At 42.8% G+C, this 27,405-nt stretch overlaps 2 protein-coding genes across 3 annotated transcripts in view; one reads left to right on the forward strand and one right to left on the reverse strand.

Annotated features, from left to right (window-relative positions):
* The window catches only part of fab1 (fab1 kinase), a 1,098,541-nt gene that overhangs the window by 113,832 nt on the left and 957,304 nt on the right, over positions 1-27,405 (forward strand). The gene's annotated exons all lie outside the window — the stretch shown is intronic.
* The window catches only part of LOC139756308 (uncharacterized), a 185,485-nt gene that overhangs the window by 11,719 nt on the left and 146,361 nt on the right, over positions 1-27,405 (reverse strand). Inside the window, exons 3-4 of one of the 2 annotated variants that reach the window (XM_071675735.1) lie at positions 12,672-12,847; positions 8,152-8,337 (exon numbers count right to left, since the gene is read on the reverse strand). In XM_071675735.1, the coding sequence (XP_071531836.1) occupies positions 8,152-8,337; positions 12,672-12,847 (362 nt within the window). Of the gene's footprint in view, positions 1-3,257; positions 3,984-8,151; positions 8,338-12,671; positions 12,848-27,405 lie in introns of those variants that run through there. The other variant, XM_071675650.1, reaches the window with a different exon arrangement.

Genomic DNA, 27,405 nt, shown 5'->3' on the forward strand with positions numbered 1-27,405 from the left:
TTTGCTGCACAACATCACTGACAGAAAGATATGGACGGGTTGTTACGTTAAGTCAGTATGGACGGACTTATTAGCAGCCTTGATCCAACTTATCATATCTTACTGCGGTTATAAGTCTGAGACGCTGACTTAAAGATTCTTTTCTTTTTGGTATAAGAAAGATATATTAAGCCCCCTCGCCTCACTCGACTGGCCGGGATTAAGCTCGCATGGTTTCAAGGGAAAATAAAAAGAAGTACCTGGAAATCCCATTTTCTTTACCAGCTCTGCCGTTGGGCATAAGAGAAACAGCCGAGTGCACTGCCGTGTGGCACAGATGAAGCTGAGTGATAAAGCGTAAGTTCCTCAGCTAAATCGGCTGATGACTAACGCCTGTTGCGTTGCTGAAAGACTGTAGTTGAGAACTGATGAATTGATGTTTGATGCTTCCTTGATTTAGAAATGCCAGTACTTTCCACAGGGGAAGCTAAACTTTTGATGTGAAAATAATAGTACCACGTCAGACTCTTAATCTGTACTGGTTTACTCCAGGTATTATATTTCCTCACCACACGAGATGATTACACCATGATGCTCAGCATTCTAACCTGATGCTGTATATTACGTTCTGAAGAGGAAATTGTTTTCTGCCGTGTGTGTATATATATATGTATATATATATATATATATATATATATATATATATATATATATATATATATATGTATATATATATATATATATATATATATATATATATATATATATATATATATATATATATATATATATATATATGTGTGTGTGTGTGTGTGTGTGTGTGTGTGTGTGTGCTGTCCACGTTCACAGCCTCTTTATTTAGTATTTTCCATTTACCCACTACTCGTACTGTACATGATTTTCTTTTTCATTTTGGTAGATAGACATCATCTTCACAACTTCATCATTGTGGTGTTAAAGATCGTGCTTGGGAGACCGATCTGGTGAGAAGCACCCCCCCCCCCCCCCCCCCCCCCCCCCCCCCCCCCCCCCCCCCCCCCCCCCCCCCCCCCCCCCCCCCCCCCCCCCCCCCCCCCCCCCCCCCCCCCCCCCCCCCCCCCCCCCCCCCCCCCCCCCCCCCCCCCCCCCCCCCCCCCCCCCCCCCCCCCCCCCCCCCCCCCCCCCCCCCCCCCCCCCCCCCCCCCCCCCCCCCCCCCCCCCCCCCCCCCCCCCCCCCCCCCCCCCCCCCCCCCCCCCCCCCCCCCCCCCCCCCCCCCCCCCCCCCCCCCCCCCCCCCCCCCCCCCCCCCCCCCCCCCCCCCCCCCCCCCCCCCCCCCCCCCCCCCCCCCCCCCCCCCCCCCCCCCCCCCCCCCCCCCCCCCCCCCCCCCCCCCCCCCCCCCCCCCCCCCCCCCCCCCCCCCCCCCCCCCCCCCCCCCCCCCCCCCCCCCCCCCCCCCCCCCCCCCCCCCCCCCCCCCCCCCCCCCCCCCCCCCCCCCCCCCCCCCCCCCCCCCCCCCCCCCCCCCCCCCCCCCCCCCCCCCCCCCCCCCCCCCCCCCCCCCCCCCCCCCCCCCCCCCCCCCCCCCCCCCCCCCCCCCCCCCCCCCCCCCCCCCCCCCCCCCCCCCCCCCCCCCCCCCCCCCCCCCCCCCCCCCCCCCCCCCCCCCCCCCCCCCCCCCCCCCCCCCCCCCCCCCCCCCCCCCCCCCCCCCCCCCCCCCCCCCCCCCCCCCCCCCCCCCCCCCCCCCCCCCCCCCCCCCCCCCCCCCCCCCCCCCCCCCCCCCCCCCCCCCCCCCCCCCCCCCCCCCCCCCCCCCCCCCCCCCCCCACCCCCAAACTCAAACACCGACACCCAACCGGAGCAAAAGCAGATTAATAAAGGAGGATAAAAGTGTCAGACAAAAACCGGAGAACAAATAGGAACATCAATGAAAGGAGCAAATGGGTATTGGTCTAAGGAAGTGATGATGGGAGGTGAATAATGTGGATTCAGGTCTGGTAGAGGTTGTATGGATCAGATGTTCATTTGGAAGCGTGTGTGTGAGAAACCCAGGAGTCTGTTGATGTTTTTTGAGTTCTTTTATTTTGCTTTGTAACTGTATATACAGTACGATAGTGAGAAGCAGTACGGGTATGGGGCAAGAAGTCTTGCATAACAAACCTCCAGAACCTCTTTGATAGAGTGAGCACTAATCTAGGATGCATGGGCGGACAGTACGTACATGGACTGCTGGAAAGCGTTTGTTACCGTTCCCCCTAAGAAAAAATATGATAAATTCAGTCGAATATAGGGATAAGCATGACAGGGGAATTCCTTCAGTAGATCGAGAAATGGTTTTTAGTTAATGAGAAAAGGACTCATCTCAGAGGTGTTGACATAGGTAGGGTAAAAGCAACAAATGGAATTCTGCTGCACTCTGTTCGGTCCGAAGACAACTGTTCTTCTTGATGAGTGTAAATGAAATGCCGAAATGACATGAATCATACATGAATGTGTTTAATGATAATGGTTGAATGACGTAAAACACTGGGATTATAAGATTCTTCAAAGACACCTGGACGAGCTGCACATTTGATCAGATGCATGGCCGATGATCAGCCTGAGGGAATGTACTAAGGTGAGAAGGATGGGAGCAAGTATAAGGAGATCTCGTTGTGACTACCAACTAACAGTAAACAAATCGCAGAAATCAACAATGAAAAGGAATTTCGGTGTCGATGTAGTGCCAGTCCTGTCTCCTCAGAAAAGAACATCTGGAGGATTGATGAGGAGACATATGGCTCACCTTCAGCATCAGAATAGCATGCAAGTACAGGAAGATGTGAAGGAAAATATATACATCATAGACCCGAACTAGAATATGCGACACCGGTTTGGTGACCCGACTTAATGAACACAGTGATTGTGCCAGACGTAAGGGAACTAGACAACAGGGAAAGGCCAGCTGCTCTGGCACAAGCTTCCTTCGGAGCGGGAAGGAAAGCTGAAATGTGACAAATTTCAAGCTCCTGATTTAAGTTGACGTGGTGATTATTGATTCGTTGTACAGAATCGGAAATGCTGGGCTGACGTGACTTTGTAACAAGAAACAGAGAAATACCTAAGAAAAAGAAATCATATGAAGAATTTCGTAGTAAAGGAACAGTGGATAAGTGGAACAAACTGATACGGAAACCTGAATGCAGTATGATGCCAAAGAATCAGAGATGGGGACCCACGAAAGCAAAACTCCCTCCCCGTATTGCAGATATAATCACAAGAACACAGGATGTATTGTCAACATAAGCAGGGCAACAACCTACCTGTAATACGCCTTGCAATCATGACTGTAGTCTGGGTAGTAGCCGTCAGTCTGGTTCTGGCATGGTGGGGTTGTGGGCGGCAGCTGGGGGCAGGTCATCTCCCTGGCGGGCCGACACTCCCCACTACTGTAGTCCAGGGCTTCCCGAGGTGGGCACGAGTACGAGTACACAGCCCCATCCAAACACCTGCCAGACAACAACACCTTCAAGAACAGTGCAAGAGAATTCATTCTTTTCCCTCCGGTTTATATTAATGCAAGTCATGTAAATGATTATAGGACTGTAGGAACATGTACAGATGGAAAACAAAGCACTGTGGAGGCAAAATGGGGATGGTATGACTGAGGCTCATTGCACCACGCGATTATAGGCTGTACAGGTGATTGCGTTAGCGTACGTATCTGAGGAACTATCAAGGCTACACAGCAATGCATGGAGGGAAATCCACAAAAGTTAACAAGACGGCTTTCACCTGAAAGAGTACTTGGTTGAATTACTGAAATTTGAGGAGTGTACAAGCATTTCACACACACATAGGATATTAGGATGTCACTGGTGTCGAGTTATGACTGTCCGTCTTATATCTACCTTCTTTATGGCCAGCTGGGTCTGTATGGTTACTCGCTGCACCTCATCAAAGTACAATATTTTTTTTCTTTAGTTCTGCAGCTGACACTGCTCGAAAAAAGAAGTATGGGTGGACGAAGTACATATTCCTACATTCTTCGCATTTTGTGTTTATGAATTATCATCTTTGTTTCACTGTCTTTGGGTATGGGAATGGACTGTATCTCATACTGCAGGCACGTGAGTGCTTAATTCACTTAAAGGACACTGCGATTCTGGCATCATAATCAACGGAAGGCATATTAAAGGATTCTTCAGTTCCACCTGCAGCGATCTGTTCAAAGAATGTTACTCTGCATTGGGATGGGTAAGGTTAGTTCAGATTGCATTAGGCTGGGGAAAGGTAAGGTTGCATTGAGCTAGATAAGGTTAATTTAGGTTGTGTTATGTTAGATAAGGTCAATTTAGATTGTATGGGCTAAGTAAGGGTAGTTCAGTGTGTATTATGCTAAATAAGGATAGTTTAGGTTGCTTTAGGCTAGATAAGGTTTAGTTCAGCTTGCACTAGGCTAGGTAAAGTCATTTTAGGTTCCATCAGCCTGTGTAAAATATAAAGTCAGATTGGGTTGAGTAGGCTAGGTAAGGATAGGTTAGTTTGTACTTTGCTGGGTTATGTGAAGTGTCTTGGGTTGGAATTGATTTTCTCTTGAAATAAGCTGTTAGTTTACTAGAAAAAAATGAACAGTATCATCCCAAGAAACCTAATCCTAACTTACAATAAAGCAACTTGACGTTCCTTAAAGCTATAGGTGCATGTGATGATATAGTTCTGACTGTAACGCATCCATCTGTATGATTCTCGTCAGTATTGATGCTATTATCTGCGCGTCCCTTGTGTAGAACAAGAACTCACGTACCCTTATCCTCCTAGCTGGGGTACGATCTCGTACACCCAGACACTGCCTCTTATTTCTATTACCATTATGATCATTATCATTTATTATCATTATTATTATCTATCATTATCATCATTATTATTCTATTATTATTATTATTATTATTATTATTATCATTATCATTATCATCATTATTATTATTATCATTATTTTCATTACTACTACTACTACTACTACTCCTACTATCATCAATCAATGATTCTTTCTTTTTATAGAAGTTTGTGCTTGACCATGACAGTCATCGGGTTAGGGGAGAAAGAATACTTCCCACGTATTCCCTGCGTGTCGTAGAAGGCGACTAAAAGGGGAGTGAGCGGGTGGCTGGAAATCCTCCACTCTCTTTTTTTTTTTTTTTTTTTCCAAAAGAAGGAACAGAAAAGGGGCCAGGTGAGGATGTTCCCTCAAAGGCCCAGTCCTCTGTTCTTAACGCTACCTCGCTAACGCGGGAAATGGCGAATAGTTTGAAAAAAAAAAAAAAAAAAAAAATATATATATATATATATAATATATATATATATAATATATATATATAATATATATATATATATATATGTGTGTGTGTGTGTGTGTATGTGAGTGTGTGTGTGTGTGCTGCCCACGTTCACAGCCTCTTTATTTAGTATTTTCCATTTACCCACTACTCGTACCGTACATGATTTTCTTTTTCATTTTGGTAGATAGACATCATCTTCACAACTTCATCATTGTGGTGTTAAAGATCGTGCTTGGGAGACCGATCTGGTGAGAAGCACGAAGGCGAAATAATTTCTTTTAGTTTGGTCTCAAACTTTTTCCTATATGAAACATTCTTTTGATAACTTATGTGATCATAATTTCGGTAATTTTTATGGCATGCAATGTGTAATTCTAGTTTGTTTTGGGAACTTTCACCATATATTTTTTCGGGGTTTTGTAACACTTAATTTGCTTTGGCTATTTTCTTTAACATTTTCCTAAACGTGCACGTGATCATCAGTTCTTTCACACGGTAAGAACCATCTGAGGGGAAATAATTTGAAAAAACTATGAAAACCCAATATACCGTACCATTTTATCGACTATAATTTGAATGTTTCGAAACGAACATGATCGGTTACGTTCGGAAGGACGTTAGACTTTCATATATATTTCGTCCATTTTCTCCAATAGTTTCACAAATATGTAAATGACGATCATTCTGTGCTTTAGGTGAGGACTGTCTACAGAAACGAAAGATATTGTATACCTTGTCATATAATCGATTATATGACTAGGTGTATTATATTTTTCGTTTCTGTAGAGGTGAATGTGTCATGAGCTGAAGGGATACCGCTCGACTCAAGCTAACAGAGAAAAACTAGTCATAAAGATATGAAGGTCATTTGAATTTTGGAAGCTTTATATATATATATATATATATATATATATATATATATATATATATATATATATATATATATATATATCGTACATGTCCGCCATTTCCAGCATTTGCGAGGTAGCGTTGATAAGAGAGGACTGAGCCTTAGAGGGAATATCCTCACTTGGCCCCGCTCTCTGTTTTTCTTGGAAAAGTAGAAACGGGAGGGAAGGATTTCCAGCTCCCAGCTCCCTCCCCTTTTAGTCGCCTTCTACGACATGCAGGGAATACGTGGGAAGTATACTTTCTCCCCTATCCCCAGAGATAGTATATATATATATATATATATATATATATATATATATATATATATATATATATATATATATATAGGTAATGAGTGGTGGGGTGATGAAGAAAAACTGCTAGTGAAAGAGAAAAAAAGAGAGGTATATGGGTTATACTCACCGGGAATGAATGCAAATGATTAGATGTACAAGAGAAAACTGCAGGAGGTCAAAAGGAAGATGCAAGGGTTGAAAAGGAAGACAAATGATGGCTGGGATGAACGATTATCAGTATACTTCAGGGAGAATAAGATGTTTTGAAAGGAGGATAATAATGTAAGAAAAACAGGAGAACAAATAGGAACATCAATGAAAGGAGCAAATGGCGTATTGGTCTAAGGAAGTGATGATGGGAGGTGAATAATGTGGATTCAGGTCTGGTAGAGGTTGTATGGATCAGATGTTCAATTGGAAGCGTGTGTGTGAGAAACCCAGGAGTCTGTTGATGTTTTTTGAGTTCTTTTATTTTGCTTTGTAACTGTATATACAGTACGATAGTGAGAAGCAGTACGGGTATGGGGCAAGAAGTCTTGCATAACAAACCTCCAGAACCTCTATGATAGAGTGAGCACTAATCTAGGATGCATGGGCGGACAGTACGTACATGGACTGCTGGAAAGCGTTTGTTACCGTTCCCCCTAAGAAAAAATATGATAAATTCAGTCGAATATAGGGATATGCATGACAGGGGAATTCCTTCAGTAGATCGAGAAATGGTTTTTAGTAAATGAGAAAAGGACTCATCTCAGAGGTGTTGACATAGGTAGGGTAAAAGCAACAAATGGAATTCTGCTGCACTCTGTTCGGTCCGAAGACAACTGTTCTTCTTGATGAGTGTAAATGAAATGCCGAAATGACATGAATCATACATGAATGTGTTTAATGATAATGGTTGAATGACGTAAAACACTGGGATTATAAGATTCTTCAAAGACACCTGGACGAGCTGCACATTTGATCAGATGCATGGCCGATGATCAGCCTGAGGGAATGTACTAAGGTGAGAAGGATGGGAGCAAGTATAAGGAGATCTCGTTGTGACTACCAACTAACAGTAAACAAATCGCAGAAATCAACAATGAAAAGGAATTTCGGTGTCGATGTAGTGCCAGTCCTGTCTCCTCAGAAAAGAACATCTGGAGGATTGATGAGGAGACATATGACTCACCTTCAGCATCAGAATAGCATGCAAGTACAGGAAGATGTGAAGGAAAATATATACATCATAGACCCGAACTAGAATATGCGACACCGGTTTGGTGACCCGACTTAATGAACACAGTGATTGTGCCAGACGTAAGGGAACTAGACAACAGGGAAAGGCCAGCTGCTCTGGCACTAGCTTCCTTCGGAGCGGGAAGGAAAGCTGAAATGTGACAAATTTCAAGCTCCTGATTTAAGTTGACGTGGTGATTATTGATTCGTTGTACAGAATCGGAAATGCTGGGCTGACGTGACTTTGTAACAAGAAACAGAGAAATACCTAAGAAAAAGAAATCATATGAAGAATTTCGTAGTAAAGGAACAGTGGATAAGTGGAACAAACTGATACGGAAACCTGAATGCAGTATGATGCCAAAGAATCAGAGATGGGGACCCACGAAAGCAAAACTCCCTCCCCGTATTGCAGATATAATCACAAGAACACAGGATGTATTGTCAACATAAGCAGGGCAACAACCTACCTGTAATACGCCTTGCAATCATGACTGTAGTCTGGGTAGTAGCCGTCAGTCTGGTTCTGGCATGGTGGGGTTGTGGGCGGCAGCTGGGGGCAGGTCATCTCCCTGGCGGGCCGACACTCCCCACTACTGTAGTCCAGGGCTTCCCGAGGTGGGCACGAGTACGAGTACACAGCCCCATCCAAACACCTGCCAGACAACAACACCTTCAAGAACAGTGCAAGAGAATTCATTCTTTTCCCTCCGGTTTATATTAATGCAAGTCATGTAAATGATTATAGGACTGTAGGAACATGTACAGATGGAAAACAAAGCACTGTGGAGGCAAAATGGGGATGGTATGACTGAGGCTCATTGCACCACGCGATTAAAGGCTGTACAGGTGATTGCGTTAGCGTACGTGTCTGAGGAACTATCAAGGCTACACAGCAACGCATGGAGGGAAATCCACAAAAGTTAACAAGACGGCTCTCACCTGAAAGAGTACTTGGTTGAATTACTGAAATTTGAGGAGTGTACAAGCATTTCACACACACATAGGATATTAGGATGTCACTGGTGTCGAGTTATGATTGTCTGTCTTATATCTACCTTCTTTATGGCCAGCTGGGTCTGTATGGTTACTCGCTGCACCTCATCAAAGTACAATATTTTTTTTCTTTAGTTCTGCAGCTGACACTGCTCGAAAAAAGAAGTATGGGTGGACGAAGTACATATTCCTACATTCTTCGCATCTTGTGTTTATGAATTATCATCTTTGTTTCACTGTCTTTGGGTATGGGAATGGACTGTATCTCATACTGCAGGCACGTGAGTGCTTAATTCACTTAAAGGACACTGCGATTCTGGCATCATAATCAACGGAAGGCATATTAAAGGATTCTTCAGTTCCACCTGCAGCGATCTGTTCAAAGAATGTTACTCTGCATTGGGATAGGTAAGGTTAGTTCAGATTGCATTAGGCTGGGGAAAGGTAAGGTTGCATTGAGCTAGATAAGGTTAATTTAGGTTGTGTTATGTTAGATAAGGTCAATCTAGATTGTATGGGCTAAGTAAGGGTAGTTCAGTGTGTATTATGCTAAATAAGGATAGTTTAGGTTGCTTTAGGCTAGATAAGGTTAGTTCAGCTTGCACTAGGCTAGGTAAAGTCATTTTAGGTTCCATCAGCCTGTGTAAAATATAAAGTCAGATTGGGTTGAGTAGGCTAGGTAAGGATAGGTTAGTTTGTACTTTGCTGGGTTATATGAAGTTTCTTGGGTTGAAATTGATTTTCTCTTGAAATAAGCTGTTAGTTTACTAGAAAAAAAAGAACACTATCATCCCAAGAAACCTAATCCTAACTTACCATAAAGCAACTTGACGTTCCTTAAAGCAATAGCTGCATGTGATGATATAGTTCTGACTGTAACGCATCCATCTGTATGATTCTCGTCAGTATTGATGCTATTATCTGCGCGTCCCTTGTGTAGAACAAGAACTCACGTACCCTTATCCTCCTAGCTGGGGTACGATCTCGTACACCCAGACACTGCCTCTTATTTCTATTACCATTATGATCATTATCATTTATTATCATTATTATTATCTATCATTATCATTATTATTCTATTATTATTATTATTATTATTATTATTATTATTATCATTATCATTATCATCATTATTATTATTATCATTATTTTCATTACTACTACTACTACTACTCCTATCATCAATCAATGATTCTTTCTTTTTATAGAAGTTTGTGCTTGACCATGACAGTCATCGGGTTAGGGGAGAAAGAATACTTCCCACGTATTCCCTGCGTGTCGTAGAAGGCGACTAAAAGGGGAGTGAGCGGGTGGCTGGAAATCCTCCACTCTCTTTTTTTTTTTTTCCAAAAGAAGGAACAGAAAAGGGGGCCAGGTGAGGATGTTCTCTCAAAGGCCCAGTCCTCTGTTCTTAACGCTACCTCGCTAACGCGGGAAATGGCGAATAGTTTGAAAAAAAAAAAAAAAAAAATATATATATATATATATATATATATATATATATATATATATATATATATATATATGTGTGTGTGTGTGTGTGTGTGTGTTGGAAATGAAATGTTAGAGGACAATATGTGGTGTGAAGTGGTTTCATCGAGTAAGTAATGGAAGGGTAAGAGATGTGTGGTAATAAAAAAAGTGTGGTTGAGAGAGCAAAAGAGGGCGTGTTGAAGTGGTTTGATCACATGGAGAGAATGAGTGAGGAAAGATAGACTAAGAGGATATATGTGAAGTGGAGCTGTGGTTTCGGTGCATTGCACATGACAGCTAGAGACTGAGTGTGAACGAATGTGGCCTTTGTTGTCTTTTCCTAGCGCTTCCTGGCCGGATGAGGGGGTGCTATTTCATTTGTGGCGGGGTGACGACAAGAAAGGATGAAGGCAGCAAGTATGAATGTGTACACGTGTATATATGTCTGTATATGTATGTATACCTTGAAATATATAGGTATGTATATATGCGTGTGTGGGCGTTTATGCATATACATGTGTATGTGGGTGGGTTTGACCATTCTTTCGTCTGTTTCCTTGCGCTATCTCGCTAACGCGGGAGACGGCGATTAAGTATAATATATATATATATATATATATATATATATATATATATATATATATATATATATATATATATATGTGTGTGTGTGTGTGTGTGTGTGTGTATATATATATATGTAATCATTCGGATAAGATTACTGCTCTCAACCTATCCCGTTTACATCGTTCGCCAAGGGTGTTTACATTTGCACGCCCATAGCTTTCATTGCAAATCTTTCACTATATATATATATATATATATATATATATATATATAGATAGATAGATAGATAGATAGATAGATAGATAGATACACGCTCATGAGAGTATATTGTTAGGCTTGAATAATGTTGAGATACATGTCGAGTCTGTCATGGTCCTGTGAGGCCACTCCCAGCTGCAGGGTGGATGATACGGTGTGTCGCGTTGAACGGTACCTTTCCTAGAAAAGAACTTGCTGGAGATTCTTCGAAACGCTTCGTAAAGGATTCGTATTTGTGAAAAATTGATGGTATAATGCACTACCGCGAGTAAAGTGAGTGCTGAGTTTCTTTGGAAGTCTGCTGAGAGAATATTCCATTGTCGAGTTACACTAGCCTCATTTGAAACAAAAATATTGCATTTGATTGTTTATTATTATCATTACGTTATATGGTCTTTTATTCTGCCTGGCTGGAAAAACAAATGACGAAAGATAAAAGCTTTTAGAGACTTTTGATTCTATATTACTTGTGGTTTTGAGTTTATTTTTCAATAATCATGGTGTATCTCGTCTTGCCTTGCATATTGTCTATATACTCAGTGATGATGTTTGTCAGTGGTCTGAATAAAAGCACACACACACACACACACACACACACACACACACACTTTGCAGTAAAAGTTATATATATAAATCATGAGCATTATAAAACACACTCTGAGTGACCACCTAATATGTCAGACGGAGGATCGAGCACCCTTGCATCTACGTTTCATTTCCGAGACTGCAGCAACCTCACATACGACTCCACAGAAACGAGACACGGCTGTCCCAAAAGGTGATGACCTCGCTTGTGTCAGCTGTGGCAGGTGATGATCTCACCTGCCACTGCTGAAACAGGTAATGACGTCAGATCGAGAAGTGACGTCATTACCCCCATCTGGTAAGGACCTAAGCTGTGGTCGTTGCAGCAGACAGTATCCTCACCTGCGGTAATGTGATTGGGCGTAGTTAACGTAGGTAATGACCCCATCCGGAGTAGTTGCAACAGGTGGTGACCCCGCTCGTAGTCCTCATAGCAGATGGTATTGATCTTACCTTTGGTAGTCACATCAGGTAGAAGGTACTGACCTCACTTGTGGTTGTTGTAGCAGGTACTGACCTCACCTGTGGTTGTTGTAGCAGGTACTGACCTCACCTGTGGTTGTTGTAGCAGGTACTGACCTCACCTGCGGTTGTTGTACCAGGTACTGACCTCACCTGTGGTTGTTGTACCAGGTACTGACCTCACCTGTGGTTGTTGTAGCAGGTACTGACCTCACCTGTGGTTGTTGTAGCAGGTACTGACCTCACCTGTGGTTGTTGTAGCAGGTACCTACCTCACCTGTGGTTGTTGTAGCAGGTACTGACCTCACCTGTGGTTGTTGTAGCAGGTACTGACCTCACCTTTGGTTGTTGTAGCAGGTACTGACCTCACCTGTGGTTGTTGTAGCAGGTACTGACCTCACCTGTGGTTGTTGTAGCAGGTACTGACCTCACCTGTAGTTGTTGTAGCAGGTACTGACCTCACCTGTGGTTGTAGAAGCCGGTACTGACCTCACCTGTGGTTGTTGTAGCAGGTACCTACCTCACCTGTGGTTGTTGTAGCAGGTACTGACCTCACCTTTGGTTGTTGTAGCAGGTATTGATCTCACCTGTGGTTGTTGTAGCAGGTACTGACCTCACCTGTGGTTATTGTAGGAGATAATGACCTCACCTGTAATAGAGGGAGCAGCCTGAGGTAAGTTCAGGGTAGACACCATCCTGACGGACTGTGCAGGAGAAGCTCTTGAAGTTCCTGAGCGCCACCGAGAACTGTGAGGACCTCTGTCCACTCTGCAGGGTGTCTTGCAGTGACGACAGGAGGCGCTCCACGGACCCACTGCTGCATTCCTGTACACAACACAACCTCACTGTATTACACGTGAAACATACCTGAAGGAGCGGGAGGGGGTCAGGAAGGCTCGGGAGAAGGTGTCAGTAAGTGGGGGTAATATAAGAAAGCGTTTGGCTTTAAATGCATCTCATGAATCTATATTAGTAAGATTATCCTGATTATGCTCTTAGGTGAAGATACAAATAATATATTTCCTATAGGACATAAGAGTATGTCATGGCTGTACGAATTCTTAATTTACGCTTCGTGGAGCATCTGATATATCATTATCAAATGTCAGGTATCATATGCATATTCTTTTTCTATACTGAGTCTGCATGGAATAATTAGAATATATGACAGGTATACAACAATCGAAGAACTTTGCAAGGATTCAACATTGTTGGAAGCCTTCTAAATGCAGTGGCTGCCCTCTGTCACTAACTGGAAGCAGGATGATGGAGTGTGTGTGGCAGTCCACCCGTGTTTTTGCGTTCTTTTCTTTTGCGTTAGCTGAGACGGCACGGGCAACTGAGGCCCTAATCAAGGCCATCCCATTAACGCTATATATATATATATATATATATATATATATATATATATATATATATATATATATATATATATATATGTACCCTAACCTCAGCCACGTACCCATTTTATCGACCAACCGTTAGAGATGCATGAACATCTGCCTTGACTTTGGACCGAATAACAAAACCAGGATTCGACCCTATGCGCTCGACCCTGGGCGGCCCGTGAATTCGTCAAGGGCAGGAACGCTAACCGCTACACCACTTGCTTGTAAAATGTTAGGAGAGGGACTCGTAGTTCCCCTCAGTAACTTCCTTTAGTAACACAGTATATCCAGCAGGTCACACCAGATCCAGGTTTACTGTGCCTTCCCATAGCGGATTCCATTTACCTGATGTGTAATACTGATTGAGCATTTCTTTACATCTTTACCTTTTTCCCGCATATCTTTTCACTTTCTCTTATTGATCATTTTCTGCCGGTTTTCAAGAATACTTCAAGTCGACGTTGTCAAATTGATTCTGCAACCTGAACGGGAGAGTCATGTCTCTCTCCTCTTTCTTCTTGCTATGAGTACGGCTGCTGTCGTCTGCACATAGTTTAGTTCCCCTACTGCAACAAATCTTGATTCCCGCCTCTTGACCTTGCTTAAAAGATTTACATGACTCGTCAATAAAGATGACCAAACTAGTGAGTCATGTTCTAATTTAGTAAAAAAGAAAAAAAAGATGTTTTCTTTTTTTTCAGAAAGTCTCCTTTCCTTTGTACTTGATAGGATATTATTAAACCAGCCAGTGGTTAATTTAGCTCAGGTATTAGGGGACTCCTCCTTCAAGTGGTAACACCGCGAGCGAGAAATTGCCCTTCGACGGGTCAGTATCATGATCAGTGGACGAAAAATAGTACTGCGTCGTCGAGAACCTTCTCCTGCCCCAAAGAAATTCACTTCATCCTAAATTCCACTTTGAGCTCAACCTTGAAGCTGCAGAAGCTAAAAAATCAGGTACCAAGGATACGTAATAGTAGTGGTAGCAGTAATGGTAAATATAGTGTAATAATAGTAATAATAATAATGATGATAACAATAATAATAATATTAATGATAATAATCATGATAATAATAATGATAATAATAATATCATTAACACTCCTAATGCGGTTCATGGTAGCAGGCTAGGCAGCATGTCAACCCCTTGAATTTCATTCATACATAGATTCCTACAATTTTGTCAGCTGCAAGATGGGTGCTATAATGAGCTGCCTTACATTAGTTCACATTTGGCCGAATGGAGCTCCATCAACCATGAATATAACAAAAGCTGAATCTACTTTGTCTCCTCGTAGACCGTAGGAATCTTGAGCACTTCTTAATCCTTGTCATCGTCCGCATACATATTCAGGTATGATGCAAGTTCCTCAGGCGAGTCATTTACATAGATCAGGAAAAACAGCGGCCCTGAGATCCGTCCGAGCCCTGCGGGACACCACTGGTTACTTCAACCCAGTTTAAAGAGGCAAATCTGATGTGTGTCCTTTGTGTCCTTAAGCTTAGGTTAATCTTCGACCGAGGGAGTGCCTTTCTTATGACTCTCTGAAAATCCATCTTTCTTTCCTTACTCACTCCTCTCGTGATGGATCATTTCGTATGCTTTCTGGCAGTCCAATATGCAGTCCACCCACCCGTCTTTTTTTTTCCTCTAGAACAGCTCTCGCTTTGTCGTCGAAGTGTACGCTTGATCTCATGTCCGTGAACCTATATTTACACATTGCGCGTATTTGTCCTGATGCGTTATGTACGCTAACGTACTTGTGCTACAGCTAACTGTGTTATTCAGCACATGACAAGGTTATCAATTCACCTGGAGTACACTATATCAGTTACAAAATCGTCAGTGGATATTGCTCAGGCAAAGTTTTGACAAGAAATTCATTAACTGTTCAGAACCGCTTATTTGGAGCTCGTCCGCATCATATATGAGTTACGCTGTCTCCAGTTTTGATTACCAAACCGGATATAAATCCTGTTTAGATTTGTTATCCTGGGTAGTTAGAAAAAACGGGGCAGGTGTAGTGTTGCTGATGGCGGGTCGTTGTCATGCCTGTGGCGAGATCCGGAACTAATCCTCACACTCCTGCCTCAGGCTACTGAGAGACCCAGCCCGGCTATAGTAAGTCCATATGAATTCAGCGAGTATAATCCTGGTTGAATCGAGCGCCTAATCTTAAGCTGGTCTTGTCACTTAAGATGAATTGATTTCATGATGACTGGTTCATTAAGTTTAAATCTGCTTAATTTTCAGTCATCCTCTTTCTTTAGTCGATCCTGATTTTGTTAGTTTCGTATCGTCTTTGACATATTCTTCCTTCAGTTCACAGGTGTTAGGCTCAAGTCATTCAGTATGACATGAATTACTTTCCAAACCTGGCTCGGTACCCGCAAAGCAGGACTGTTCGCTCATCTTGCCATCCGCTTCATCACTAGTACGCTAAGTTAACACTCTATCCACCAGGGTATGAACCAAGTGCAGTGTGTCTAGGTATATCGCCCCAGGATCCTAAAATGATACAGACATCCGGTGGAAAAAGAATTTAAGAAAAGATGGAAAAAAAAAAAAGAGCGACGTCCGAGACTTGAGTTAGGGTCTGGGTAGTGCATAGCACCAGGGATGGTGTGGAACCCCTGGCGTGACTAGGCGTCTCCCCAGCACTGGTCCCTGACTGATGGGCAGGCGTGCCATGAGCAGCGAATTACGATTACAAAATACATCATCAAGAAGCTGTTATTATATAGCAATCTGCGTTCTATCGTGTTTACAGCTCGTTGTTTACTGATAAGATGGCGAGTGTGATATAATGATTAATAGTTTAATACGTGCCTGTTGCTGGTAGGGAGAAGTTTCTCCCTTGGTCAGTCATAGTCGCGTGGATGTTCCGAGCTGATCGTGCAAGCCGCACATACGGTCTGAAATATCCATCTATTTTCTGTGCTCGGACCTGTAAAAGTGATTGCATGATTGTCTTGCTAGAGCGTGGTCATATTTCGCGAGATTTTTTTTTTCTTTTTCTAAAGCCTGTCCGGAATAGAGAAGACTGGATGTTCTGAGCCAAGCAAGTGTGAGGACCCCTAGCTGTAAAATCTCACACTTGGTCAGCTTTCACTTTCTGTCGGTCTGAATTGCTTTAGATTTCCATTATCATTATCATTCACTATAAGGGCTTGCTGTATAGACAGTGGGAAGGGAATTGAAATATAGAACATTTTCTATTTCTTCTTTACAATGTATACATCCTCCTCGTCGAGATATTGGGGTGACCCGAGTTAGGACATATGACAGTATGATGCGATTTGTACGATAACGATATGAAGCATAATGCTGTGGAAAGCAATGTTGTCGTGCGCTCGTAATACCCTGGACATTACCACCAGAGTACAGACAAGTTATGATACACTGAGTGTGAGAATTGACAGGATTCTCTTATTGTTGTGATGTCATACCATGTCTTAACTGTCTAACTACTGTTATGAGTAGTTTCATAAAACTGAAATAATGACGTGTTGGCCAACACACACATCACATTGATATATTTCAGTTTCTTGTCACACACACACACACACACACACACACACACAGAAACAAACAAAGTTAAAGGTACGCATTTCGAACATAAGGAATGTCGATGAGGACTAAACAGCCCATAAGTAATCCATCGTGCAGCGCGATCCGCACGCACGCACAGAATGCCGACCACCCATTACAACTGAACTTGTTCTCAGTTCCCACCGCTCGCTCCAACAGCTCAGAGCTCTCGATAATGGAGACTCTGTCGACCATTGTGGACAAGCCTTCTTCATTGAGCAACGAAACATCTATAAACCTCTTGTGTTTTGAAAGTCAGTTGTCTTTATTCTGTTAGATCGTGTAATATATGTTCATTTGTCACACATTGTATGGTTTTTGCGCGAGTTTTATGTATAGCTTTCTGTGGTATAGTATCATATGTTTTCAGTGATTCCTTTCACTGCTTGTGTTTGAGTCATTTCATGGACATTACTTAGTTCATGCGTCATGTATGGTTTTGTTTTATAGTGTGCTTGATGAGGAGTATGTTCGATCGGGAACTGTCGCTTCTGACTGAGCAAAATGTTTTATCATGTGCTGCTTTTAATGTTCATTCAAAGACTCCCTTCCTAAAGGACAAATCTGTTGCTGATTATATATATATATATATATATATATATATATATATATATATATATATATATATATATATATATATATGTAGTGTGAGGTGGTTTGATCGAGTAAGTAATGAAAGGGTAAAAGAGATGTGTGTAATAAAAAGCGTGTGGTTGAGAGAGCAGAAGAGGGTGTATTGAAATGGAGAAAATTGAGTGAGGAAAGATTGACAAAGAGGATATATGTGTCAGAGGTGGAGAGAAAGAGGAGAAGTGGGAGACCAAATTGGAGGTGGAAGGATGGAGTGAAAAAGATTTTGAGCGATCGGTCTTGAACATACAGGAGGTTGAAAGGCGTGCAAGGAATAGAGTGAATTGGAACGATGTGGTATATCGGGGTCGACATGCTGTCAATGGATTGAACCAGGGCATGTGAAGCGTCTGGGGTAAACAATGGAAAGTTTTGTGGGGCCTGGATGTGGAAAGGGAGCTGTGGTTTCGGTGCATTACACATGACAGCTAGTGACTGAGTGTGAACGAATGTGGCCTTTGTTGTCGTTTCCTGGCGCTACCTGGTGCGCATGCAGGGGGAGGGGGGTGTCTATTTCATATGTGGCGGGGTGGCGGCAGGAATGGATGAAGGCAGCATGTATGAATATGTACATGTGTATATATGGATATGTCTGTGTATGTATATGTATGTATACGTTGAAATGTATGGGTATGTATATGTGCGTGTGTAGGCGTTTATGTATATACATGTGTATGTGGGTGGGTTGGGCCATTCTTTCGTCTGTTTCCTTGCGCTACCTCGCTAACGCAGGAGACAGCGTTCAAAATATAATGAATGAATGAATGATATATATATATATATATATATATATATATATATATATATATATATATATATATAGATAGATAGATAGATAGATAGATAGATAGATATGTACATTCGCCTATTCCTCATTAGCGAGGGAGGTAGCGTCAAGAACAGAAGACTGAGCCTTGGGGTGGGGGGGGGGATCCTCACTTGGCCTGCGTCTCTGTTCCTTCTTTTGGAAAAGTAAAACAGGAAGGGAGGATTTACAGTCCCCCGCACCCGCCCCTCTACGTCGCCTTTTACGCCAAGCAGAAGATAGTGGGCAGTATTGGCTCTCTCCTATCCTAAGGAATAATATATATATATATATTTCTTTCTTTCGTACTATTCGCCATTTCCCGCATTAGCGAGGTAGCGTTATCAACAGAGGACTGGGCCTTAGAGGGAATATCCTCACCTGGCCCCCCTCTCTGTTCCTTCCTTTGTAAAATTAAAAAAAAAAAAAAAAAAAAAAAAAACGAGAGGGGAGGATTTCCAGCCACCCGCTCCCTCCCCTTTTAGTCGCCTTCTACGACACGCAGGGAATACGTGGGAAGTATTCTTTCTCCCCTATCCCCAGGAATAGGGGAGAATATATATATATATATATATATATATATATATATATATATATATATATATATATATATGTATATATCCCTGGGGATAGGGGATTAAGAGTACTTCCCACGTATTCCCTGCGTGTCGTAGAAGGCGACTAAAAGGGGAGGGAGCGGGGGGCTGGAAATCCTCCCCTCTCGGTTTTTTTTTTTTTAATTTTCCAAAAGAAGGAACAGAGAATTGGGCCAGGTGAGGGTATTCCCTCAAAGGCCCAGTCCTCTGTTCTTAACGCTACCTCGCTAATGCGGGAAATGGCGAATAGTTTGAAAGAAAGAAAAGAAATATATGTATATATATATATATATCCAGCACATCCATCCTCCTGCGCACAACTCTATCCATAGCCCACGCCTCGCAACCATACAACATTGTTGGAACCACTATTCCTTCAAACATACCCATTTTTGCTTTCCGAGATAATGTTCTCGACTTCCACACATTCTTCAAGGCCCCCAGAATTTTCGCCCCCTCCCCCACCCTATGATCCACTTCCGCTTCCATGGTTCCATCCGCTGCCAGATCCACTCCCAGATATCTAAAACACTTCACTTCCTCCAGTTTTTCTCCATTCAAACTCACCTCCCAATTGACTTGACCCTCAACCCTACTGTACCTAATAACCTTGCTCTTATTGAGGACAATGTGTGGTGTGAGGTGGTTTGATCGAGTGAGTAACGTAAGGGTAAGAGAGATGTGTGGAAATAAAAAGAGCGTGGTTGAGAGAGCAGAAGAGGGTGTTTTGAAGTGGTTTGGGCACATGGAGAGAATGAGTGAGGAAAGATTGACCAAGAGGATATATGTGTCGGAGGTGGAGGGAACGAGGAGAAGAGGGAGACCAAATTGGAGGTGGAAAGATGGAGTGAAAAAGATTTTGTGTGATCGGGGCCTGAACATGCAGGAGGGTGAAAGGAGGGCAAGGAATAGAGTGAATTGGATCGATGTGGTATATCGGGGTTGACGTGCTGTCAGTGGATTGAATCAAGACATGTGAAGCGTCTGGGGTAAACCATGGAAAGATTTGTAGGTATGTATATTTGCGTGTGTGGACGTATGTATATACATGTGTATGGGGGGGGGTTGGGCCATTTCTTTCGTCTGTTTCCTTGCGCTACCTCGCAAACGCGGGAGACAGCGACAAAGTATAAAAAAAGAAAAAAAAAAAAAAAAATTATATATATATATATATATATATATATATATATATATATATATATATATATATATATATATATTTTCAAGGAATTAAAGACTTCATTTGCCAAAGGGTATTCTAACCAGCGATAAATATAAACAAACAAGAATATGGTTGGTTCAGCCAGACACAGATCGTCCAAACATGACTTTCGAAACATCATAGGAACTTGGCTGCCTGCTGACGTATTATATTTGTGAACAGGTTTTTAAAAGAGTATTGCCAAGGCAAATTCATCAATGAGTGCAGTCTCATGGTAATATCGCTGAGGTGGAGATGCGTAGTTAATAAAACACGACTTGCAACCATTTTCTTTTCTAACTAAAAAGTAGTAAAAGGATGATCCTATTGTTGTATCGTCCCTGTGCTTATCTTCATAAATGACACTTCCTTCCTTACACCAACCTACATATATGAAATGTTTTCATGAGCTGTTTCTGTTGTTTTCACGTATGAACTTCATACATTGGTACCGCAGAAGGAACGAAAGAAATTGAGACAGAGGCGGTAGCCTAGCATTCTTCCCTGCTGACCATCACCCGCTCGCCCTAACCCGGCTGACCACTCACAGGTCTTTCACGACTCATCACCTACTAGAGTTTATATATATATATATATATATATATATATATATATATGTATATATATATATATATATATATATATATATATATATATATATATATATATAAATATTAGACATGACAAAGTGAGAACAAAGGACGCACATTGGCATAAGCTACTGATTTGTGGTTGAACCATCTTCACTGGGTGTAGCGTCAATGAGTAATTGCTGGATACGATATTGAGAGGAAAACGATCAGTTTGGTGGGTTAGACAACTTGAGGGTTTGCATTGTGCCAAAGACCATGGTGTTAAGTATAGAAACACCTGCAAGTCATGCTCATTTGGGGATGATCGTCTGTTGTCCCGCCTTATCTAGCACGGCACCAACCGCTCTGCTTCGTCTGTATCAAGTAACTAACGTGTCCGTCTCACACCTCAGACATAGCTGTAGGGCGGCCGCGTGTCTGGGAAGGCCCGCCAACCTCTCAATCGGACAGCTCCGGCAGCCGCAGCAGGAGGCCAAGCTGTCTGATGGCGTCAGACACACCACCTTGGGCAGAGATATTCCCGACCATCACTCAGTATCCACGTTGGCAGACGACTGACGCTCATTCTTTAGTACAGTGATTTATACGCGGCTCGGCCTCCCGCCGTGGCTGGTCGAACTGTCTGATGGGCAAGTTTGTGATGATGGTTTACATCTTCATCGCCTTCGATGACCTGATACAACATCCTGGTTTATCGTGCTGTTCGCATTCTGCTGGTGTGCCTCCCTGGGTTCAGAGGTTTCCCCACTGCATCCTCCATCCGGATGTTTGCTAATCCCAGGCGATTTTTCTTCCTCCGGTTGATGTATGTTGTTGCCCTTGTGTATGTGTTCGCGTCCACTCTTTCCTCGGGTTGGCTCCTGGAAACTTTCAAGTTTCACACCCGTACGAGGATCTCACTCCATATATATATATATATATATATGTATATATATATATATATATATATATATATATATATATATATATATATATATATATATATATATATAACTGTTGCTGGATTCCGCCTCCCCAAGGTTACACTTCTAGCGAGCCTTTATCATTGAGCGTATAGTCTTGACAAACAACTCACGCTAAAGGAGTCTACGTTTCCCTGCTGCCATAAGTAACTCAGCTTTGGAATGCAGGAGCCTTATAGGTCGAGGATAACACCAGGACTCTCATAGAAATTGGTCGTGGGGTGTTTATGGATAAAGTTGATAACATATATATATATATATATATATATATATATATATATATATATATATATATATATATATATATATATATATATGTATTATTTATTTATTTTGCATTGTCGCTGTCTCCCGCGTTAGCGAGGTAGCGCAAGGAAGCAGACGAAAGAAATGGCCCAACCCACCCACATACACATGTATATACATACACGTCCCACACACGCAAATATACATACCTATACATCTCAACGTATACATATATATACACACACAGACATATACATATATACACATGTACATAATTCATACTGTCTGCCCTTATTCCCATCGCCATCCATCCACACATGAAATAACAAACCCCTCCCCCCAAATGTGCGCGAGGTAGCGCTAGGAAAAGACAACAAAGGCCACATTCGTTCACAGTCACTAGCTGTCATGTAATAATGCACCGAAACCACAATTTCCTTTCCACATCCAGGCCCCACAGAACTTTCCATGCTTTACCCCAGACGCTTCACATGCCTTGGTTCAATTCATTAACAGCAAGTCGACCCCGGTATACCACATCGTTAGAATTTACTCTATTCCTTGCACGCCTTTCACCCTCCTGCATGTTCAGGCCCCGATCACTCAAAATCTTTTTCACTCCATCTTTCCACCTCCAATTTGGTCTCTCACTTCTCCTCGTTCCCTCCACCTCTGACACATATATCCTCTTGGTCAATCTTTCCTCACTCATTCTCTCCATATGACCAAACCATTTCAAAACACCCTCTTCTGCTCTCTCAACCACACTCTTTTTATTACCACACATCTGTCTTACCCTATTATTACTTACTCGATCAAACCATCTCACACCACATATTGTCCTCAAACACCTCATTTCCAGCACATCCACCCTCTTCCGCACAACTCTTTCCATAGCCCAAGCCTCGCAACCATATAACATTGTTGGAACCACAATTCCTTCAAACATACCCATTTTTGCTTTCCGAGATAATGTTCTCGACTTCCACACATTCTTCAACGCTCCCAGAACTTTCGCCCCCTCCCCCACCCTATGATTCACTTCCGCTTCCATGGCTCCATCCGCTGCCAAATCCCCTCCCAGATATCTAAAACACTTCACTTCCTCCAGCTTTTCTCCATTCAAACTTATCTCCCAGTTGACTTGTCCCTGAACCCTAGTGTACCTAATAACCTTGCTCTTATTCACATTTACTCACAGCTTTCTTCTTTCACACACTTAACCAAACTCAGTCACCAGCTTCTGCAGTTTCTCACACGAATCAGCTACCAGCGCTGTATCATCAGCGAACAACAACTGACTCACTTTCCAAGGTCTCTCATCCCTAACAGACTGCATACTTGCCCCTCTTTCCAAAACTCTTGCATTTACCTCCCTAACAACCCCATCCATAAACAAATTAAACAACCGTGGAGACATCACACACCCCTGCCGCAAACCTACATTCACTGAGAACCAATCACTTTCCTCTCTTCCTACACGTACACATGCCTTACATCCTCTCTCTCTCTCTCTCTCTCTCTCTCTCTCTCTCTCTCTCTCTATATATATATATATATATATATATATATATATATATATATATATATATCAAACTATTCGCCATTTCCCGCGTTAGCGAGGTAGTGTTAAGAAAAGAGGACTGGGCCTTTGAGGGAATATCCTCACCTGGCCACCTTCTCTGTTCCTTCTTTTGTAAAATTAGAAAAAAAAAAAAACGAGAGGGGAGGATTTCCAGCCCCCACGCTCCCTCCCCTTTTATTCGCCTTCTAAGACACGCAGGGAATACGTGGGAAGTGTTCTTTCTCCCCTATCCCCACGGATATATATATATATATATATTTTTTTTTTTTGCTGTCTCCCGCGTTTGCGAGGTAGCGCAAGGAAACAGACGAAAGAAATGGCCCAACCCACCCCCATACACATGTATATACATACACGTCCACACACGCAAATATACATACCTACACAGCTTTCCATGGCTTACCCCAGACGCTTCACAAGCCCTGATTCAATCCACTGACAGCACGTCAACCCCGATATACCACATCGATCCAATTCACTCTATTCCTTGCCCTCCTTTCACCCTCCTGCATGTTCAGGCCCCGATCACACAAAATCTTTTTCACTCCATCTTTCCACCTCCAATTTGGTCTCTCACTTCTCGTTCCCTCCACCTCTGACACATATATCCTCTTGGTCTATCTTTCCTCACTCATTCTCTCCATATGACCAAACCATTTCAAAACACCCTCTTCTGCTCTCTCAACCACACTCTTTTTATTTCCACACATCTCTCTTACCCTTACGTTACTTACTCGATCAAACCACCTCAAACCACACATTGTCCTCAAACATCTCATTTCCAGCACATCCACCCTCCTGCGCACAACTCTATCCATAGCCCACGCCTCGCAACCATACAAAATTGTTGGAACCACTATTCCTTCAAACATACCCATTTTTGCTTTCCGAGATAATGTTCTCGACTTCCACACATTCTTCAAGGCTCCCAGGATTTTCGCCCCCCTCCCTCACCCTATGATCCACTTCCGCTTCCATGGTTCCATCCGCTGCCAGATTCACTCCCAGATATCTAAAACACTTTACTTCCTCCAGTTTTTCTCCATTCAAACTTACCTCCCAATTGCCTTGACCCTCAACCCTACTGTACCTAATAACCTTGCTCTTATTCACATTTACTCTTAACTTTCTTCTTTCACACACTTTACCAAACTCATATATATATATATATATATATATATATATATATATATATATATATATATATATATATATTTGATTATGTAACCCAATAACCCTTTAACAAGGCTACTGTAACTTCAAGGCTGCGCTACAATCAGTAGCAGGGAAACGATCAGCTCCTTTGGAGACCATTTACAGTACGTCAAGAAGGTATACCACATCGTTCCAGTTCACTTTATTCCTCGTGTGCCTCTCTCCCTCCTGTATGTTCAGGCCCCGATCACTCAAAATCTTTTTTATTCCCTCGTTCCACCTCCAATTTGGTCTCCCGCTTCTTCTTGTTCCCTCCACCTCTGACACACATATCCTTTCTGTAAACCTTTCCTCACTCATTTAATCCATATGTCCAAACCATTTCAACACACCCTCTTCTGCTCTCTCAACCACACTCTTTTTATTACCACACATTTCTCACCGTTTCATTACTTACTCGATCAAACCACCTCGCACCACATTTTGTTCTCAAAACATTTCATTTCCAACACATCTGCCCTCCACCGCACAACCCAGTCTATCGCCCATGCCTCGAAACCATATACTATTTCAGAACTACTAATCCTTCAAACGTAACCATTTTTGCTCTCTGAGATAACGTTCTCGCTTTCCAAACATTCTTCATCGCTCCTAGAACTGACTCATTTCCCAGGTCCTGTCATCCCAACACGCTGTATAACCGCCCCTATCCCCAAAACTCTTGCATTATCCTATCTAATCACCCCATCCATGAACAAATTAATTAGACAACCACAGGGACATCACACACACCTGTGGAAGACCGAACTTAGCTGGGAACCAATCACTTCCTACTCGTACAAATGCTTTACACCCTTGATAAAAACTTCTCGCTGCTTCTAGCAGCTTACCTCGCACACCATATATTCTTAAGACCTTCCACAAAGCATCTCTATCAACCCTATCATATGCTTTCTAAAGATCCATAAATGCCGCATACAAATCCATCTGTTTTTGTAGATATACACCAAACCAGTGTTCACCGTAAGTTTACTGATTTGGGCAGGTGTCTGAATACTGTGAGTACCCCGAGAGGCATAAGTTAAGCGTCACTAGAGGCTACCTAACTCGTGCTCACAACTGTTCATCATGGAACCTCCTCCACTGAAAAATCACTAGAGTCGAGCAAATACTTTGGAAAAAAATGGTTTTTCTTATAAAATCATTGATAAAGAGACGGTATGCTCCTCCCAACCCGAGTTAGCTAATCACCCCAAACAAAAACCTGGAAATGTTCATCAAGTATTGTACATAAACCAGATGTCTCCTGCCTGTTGTACTGAAGAACGTATCCTGAAGAACACTAGAGCATTACCGGCAACACCCCTAAAGATCGCCTCAGCGTTATGAGAATCAACCTCACACAGACCCGTAACCAACTGCAGTGTGCCAATTTTGGTTCACAAGTACTCCTTCCCAGCTGAAGGTTGTAAACTTCAAAACCACGTGAACTACTTCGGTATGGTTACTACATCACTCACTCAACGCAGAACACTCAGTATTGAAAACGGAGGTCCAACATTACATATGCAACAGCAACATGCCATAAATCTCACTCTTCAGCATCTTACTGAAAACTCGACATTACTGAGACATTGCCACGACCCTGTAAAGACTACAGATAATAGAAGCTATGCACGTAAGAGAATATAACCCTTTCATAAATCATTAGAGGACAGGATAGGCTAGGACTCTGCAATTATTCTCTACCGCACCCCAAATGACCCCACACTCTACCTCCACCGGACTTTCCCAGGTGCGGAGACCTCAGAGAGAGAGAGAGAGCCCCCCCCCACCCCCACTCCCACAACACCATCCAACTGTTGACCCCTACCGACCACACCACCACGCATGAACTCCGAGGGAACAAGCTCCAAGGATTAACGTATCGTCTTCGTCACAGCTCTCATGTGTAGCACTTATAAGTGTGATTCAAACTTGTTTGTTCTTTATATTGTATCATTTATAGGCAATTTGACTGAAGATGGGTAGCGTTCTTGTACCCGAAACATCTCGTGTATTTCAAGAATAACGTGAAAATGAACATAGGACATATGATTCACACTTCATCTATTGAAGCAAAACGTGTGGTGAGAGTGTTAGGAAAAACTCGTGAATGTTGAATATGTAATGGTCTAACAAACAGTCTACTAAGGAATATATTCTGCCTGTTTACACGAAAAAGTATATATATATATATATATATATATATATATATATATATATATATATATATATATATATATATATATATACGAATAAAGTGCATATGAGCGCGCACCTTCATAGAACATACAAACCTCCAACAGCCAGGATCGAACCTGGGACCCGTGCGCAAGAGGCAGCGGTTAGCATGCCTGCCTCTTGCGCAGGGGTCCCAGGTTCGATCCTGGCTGTTGGAGGTTTGTATGTGATATATATATATATGTATATGAAAATCCATTTACCTTCCTGCCTCAGAAACCCCCTCCATAGGGCTCCAGTAACGCTCACAATATCTTCTGCGTCCGCCGAGCGGGATCACAGGTCAAGGAGTGTGGTGGTGATGTGTATGTCTGTGTGAGACGAGTGCTGGACAGTTGGAGTAAATG

The sequence above is a fragment of the Panulirus ornatus genome, chromosome 1 (assembly GCF_036320965.1).
Source record: "Panulirus ornatus isolate Po-2019 chromosome 1, ASM3632096v1, whole genome shotgun sequence".
In the NCBI taxonomy this organism is placed as follows: Eukaryota; Metazoa; Arthropoda; class Malacostraca; order Decapoda; family Palinuridae; genus Panulirus; species Panulirus ornatus.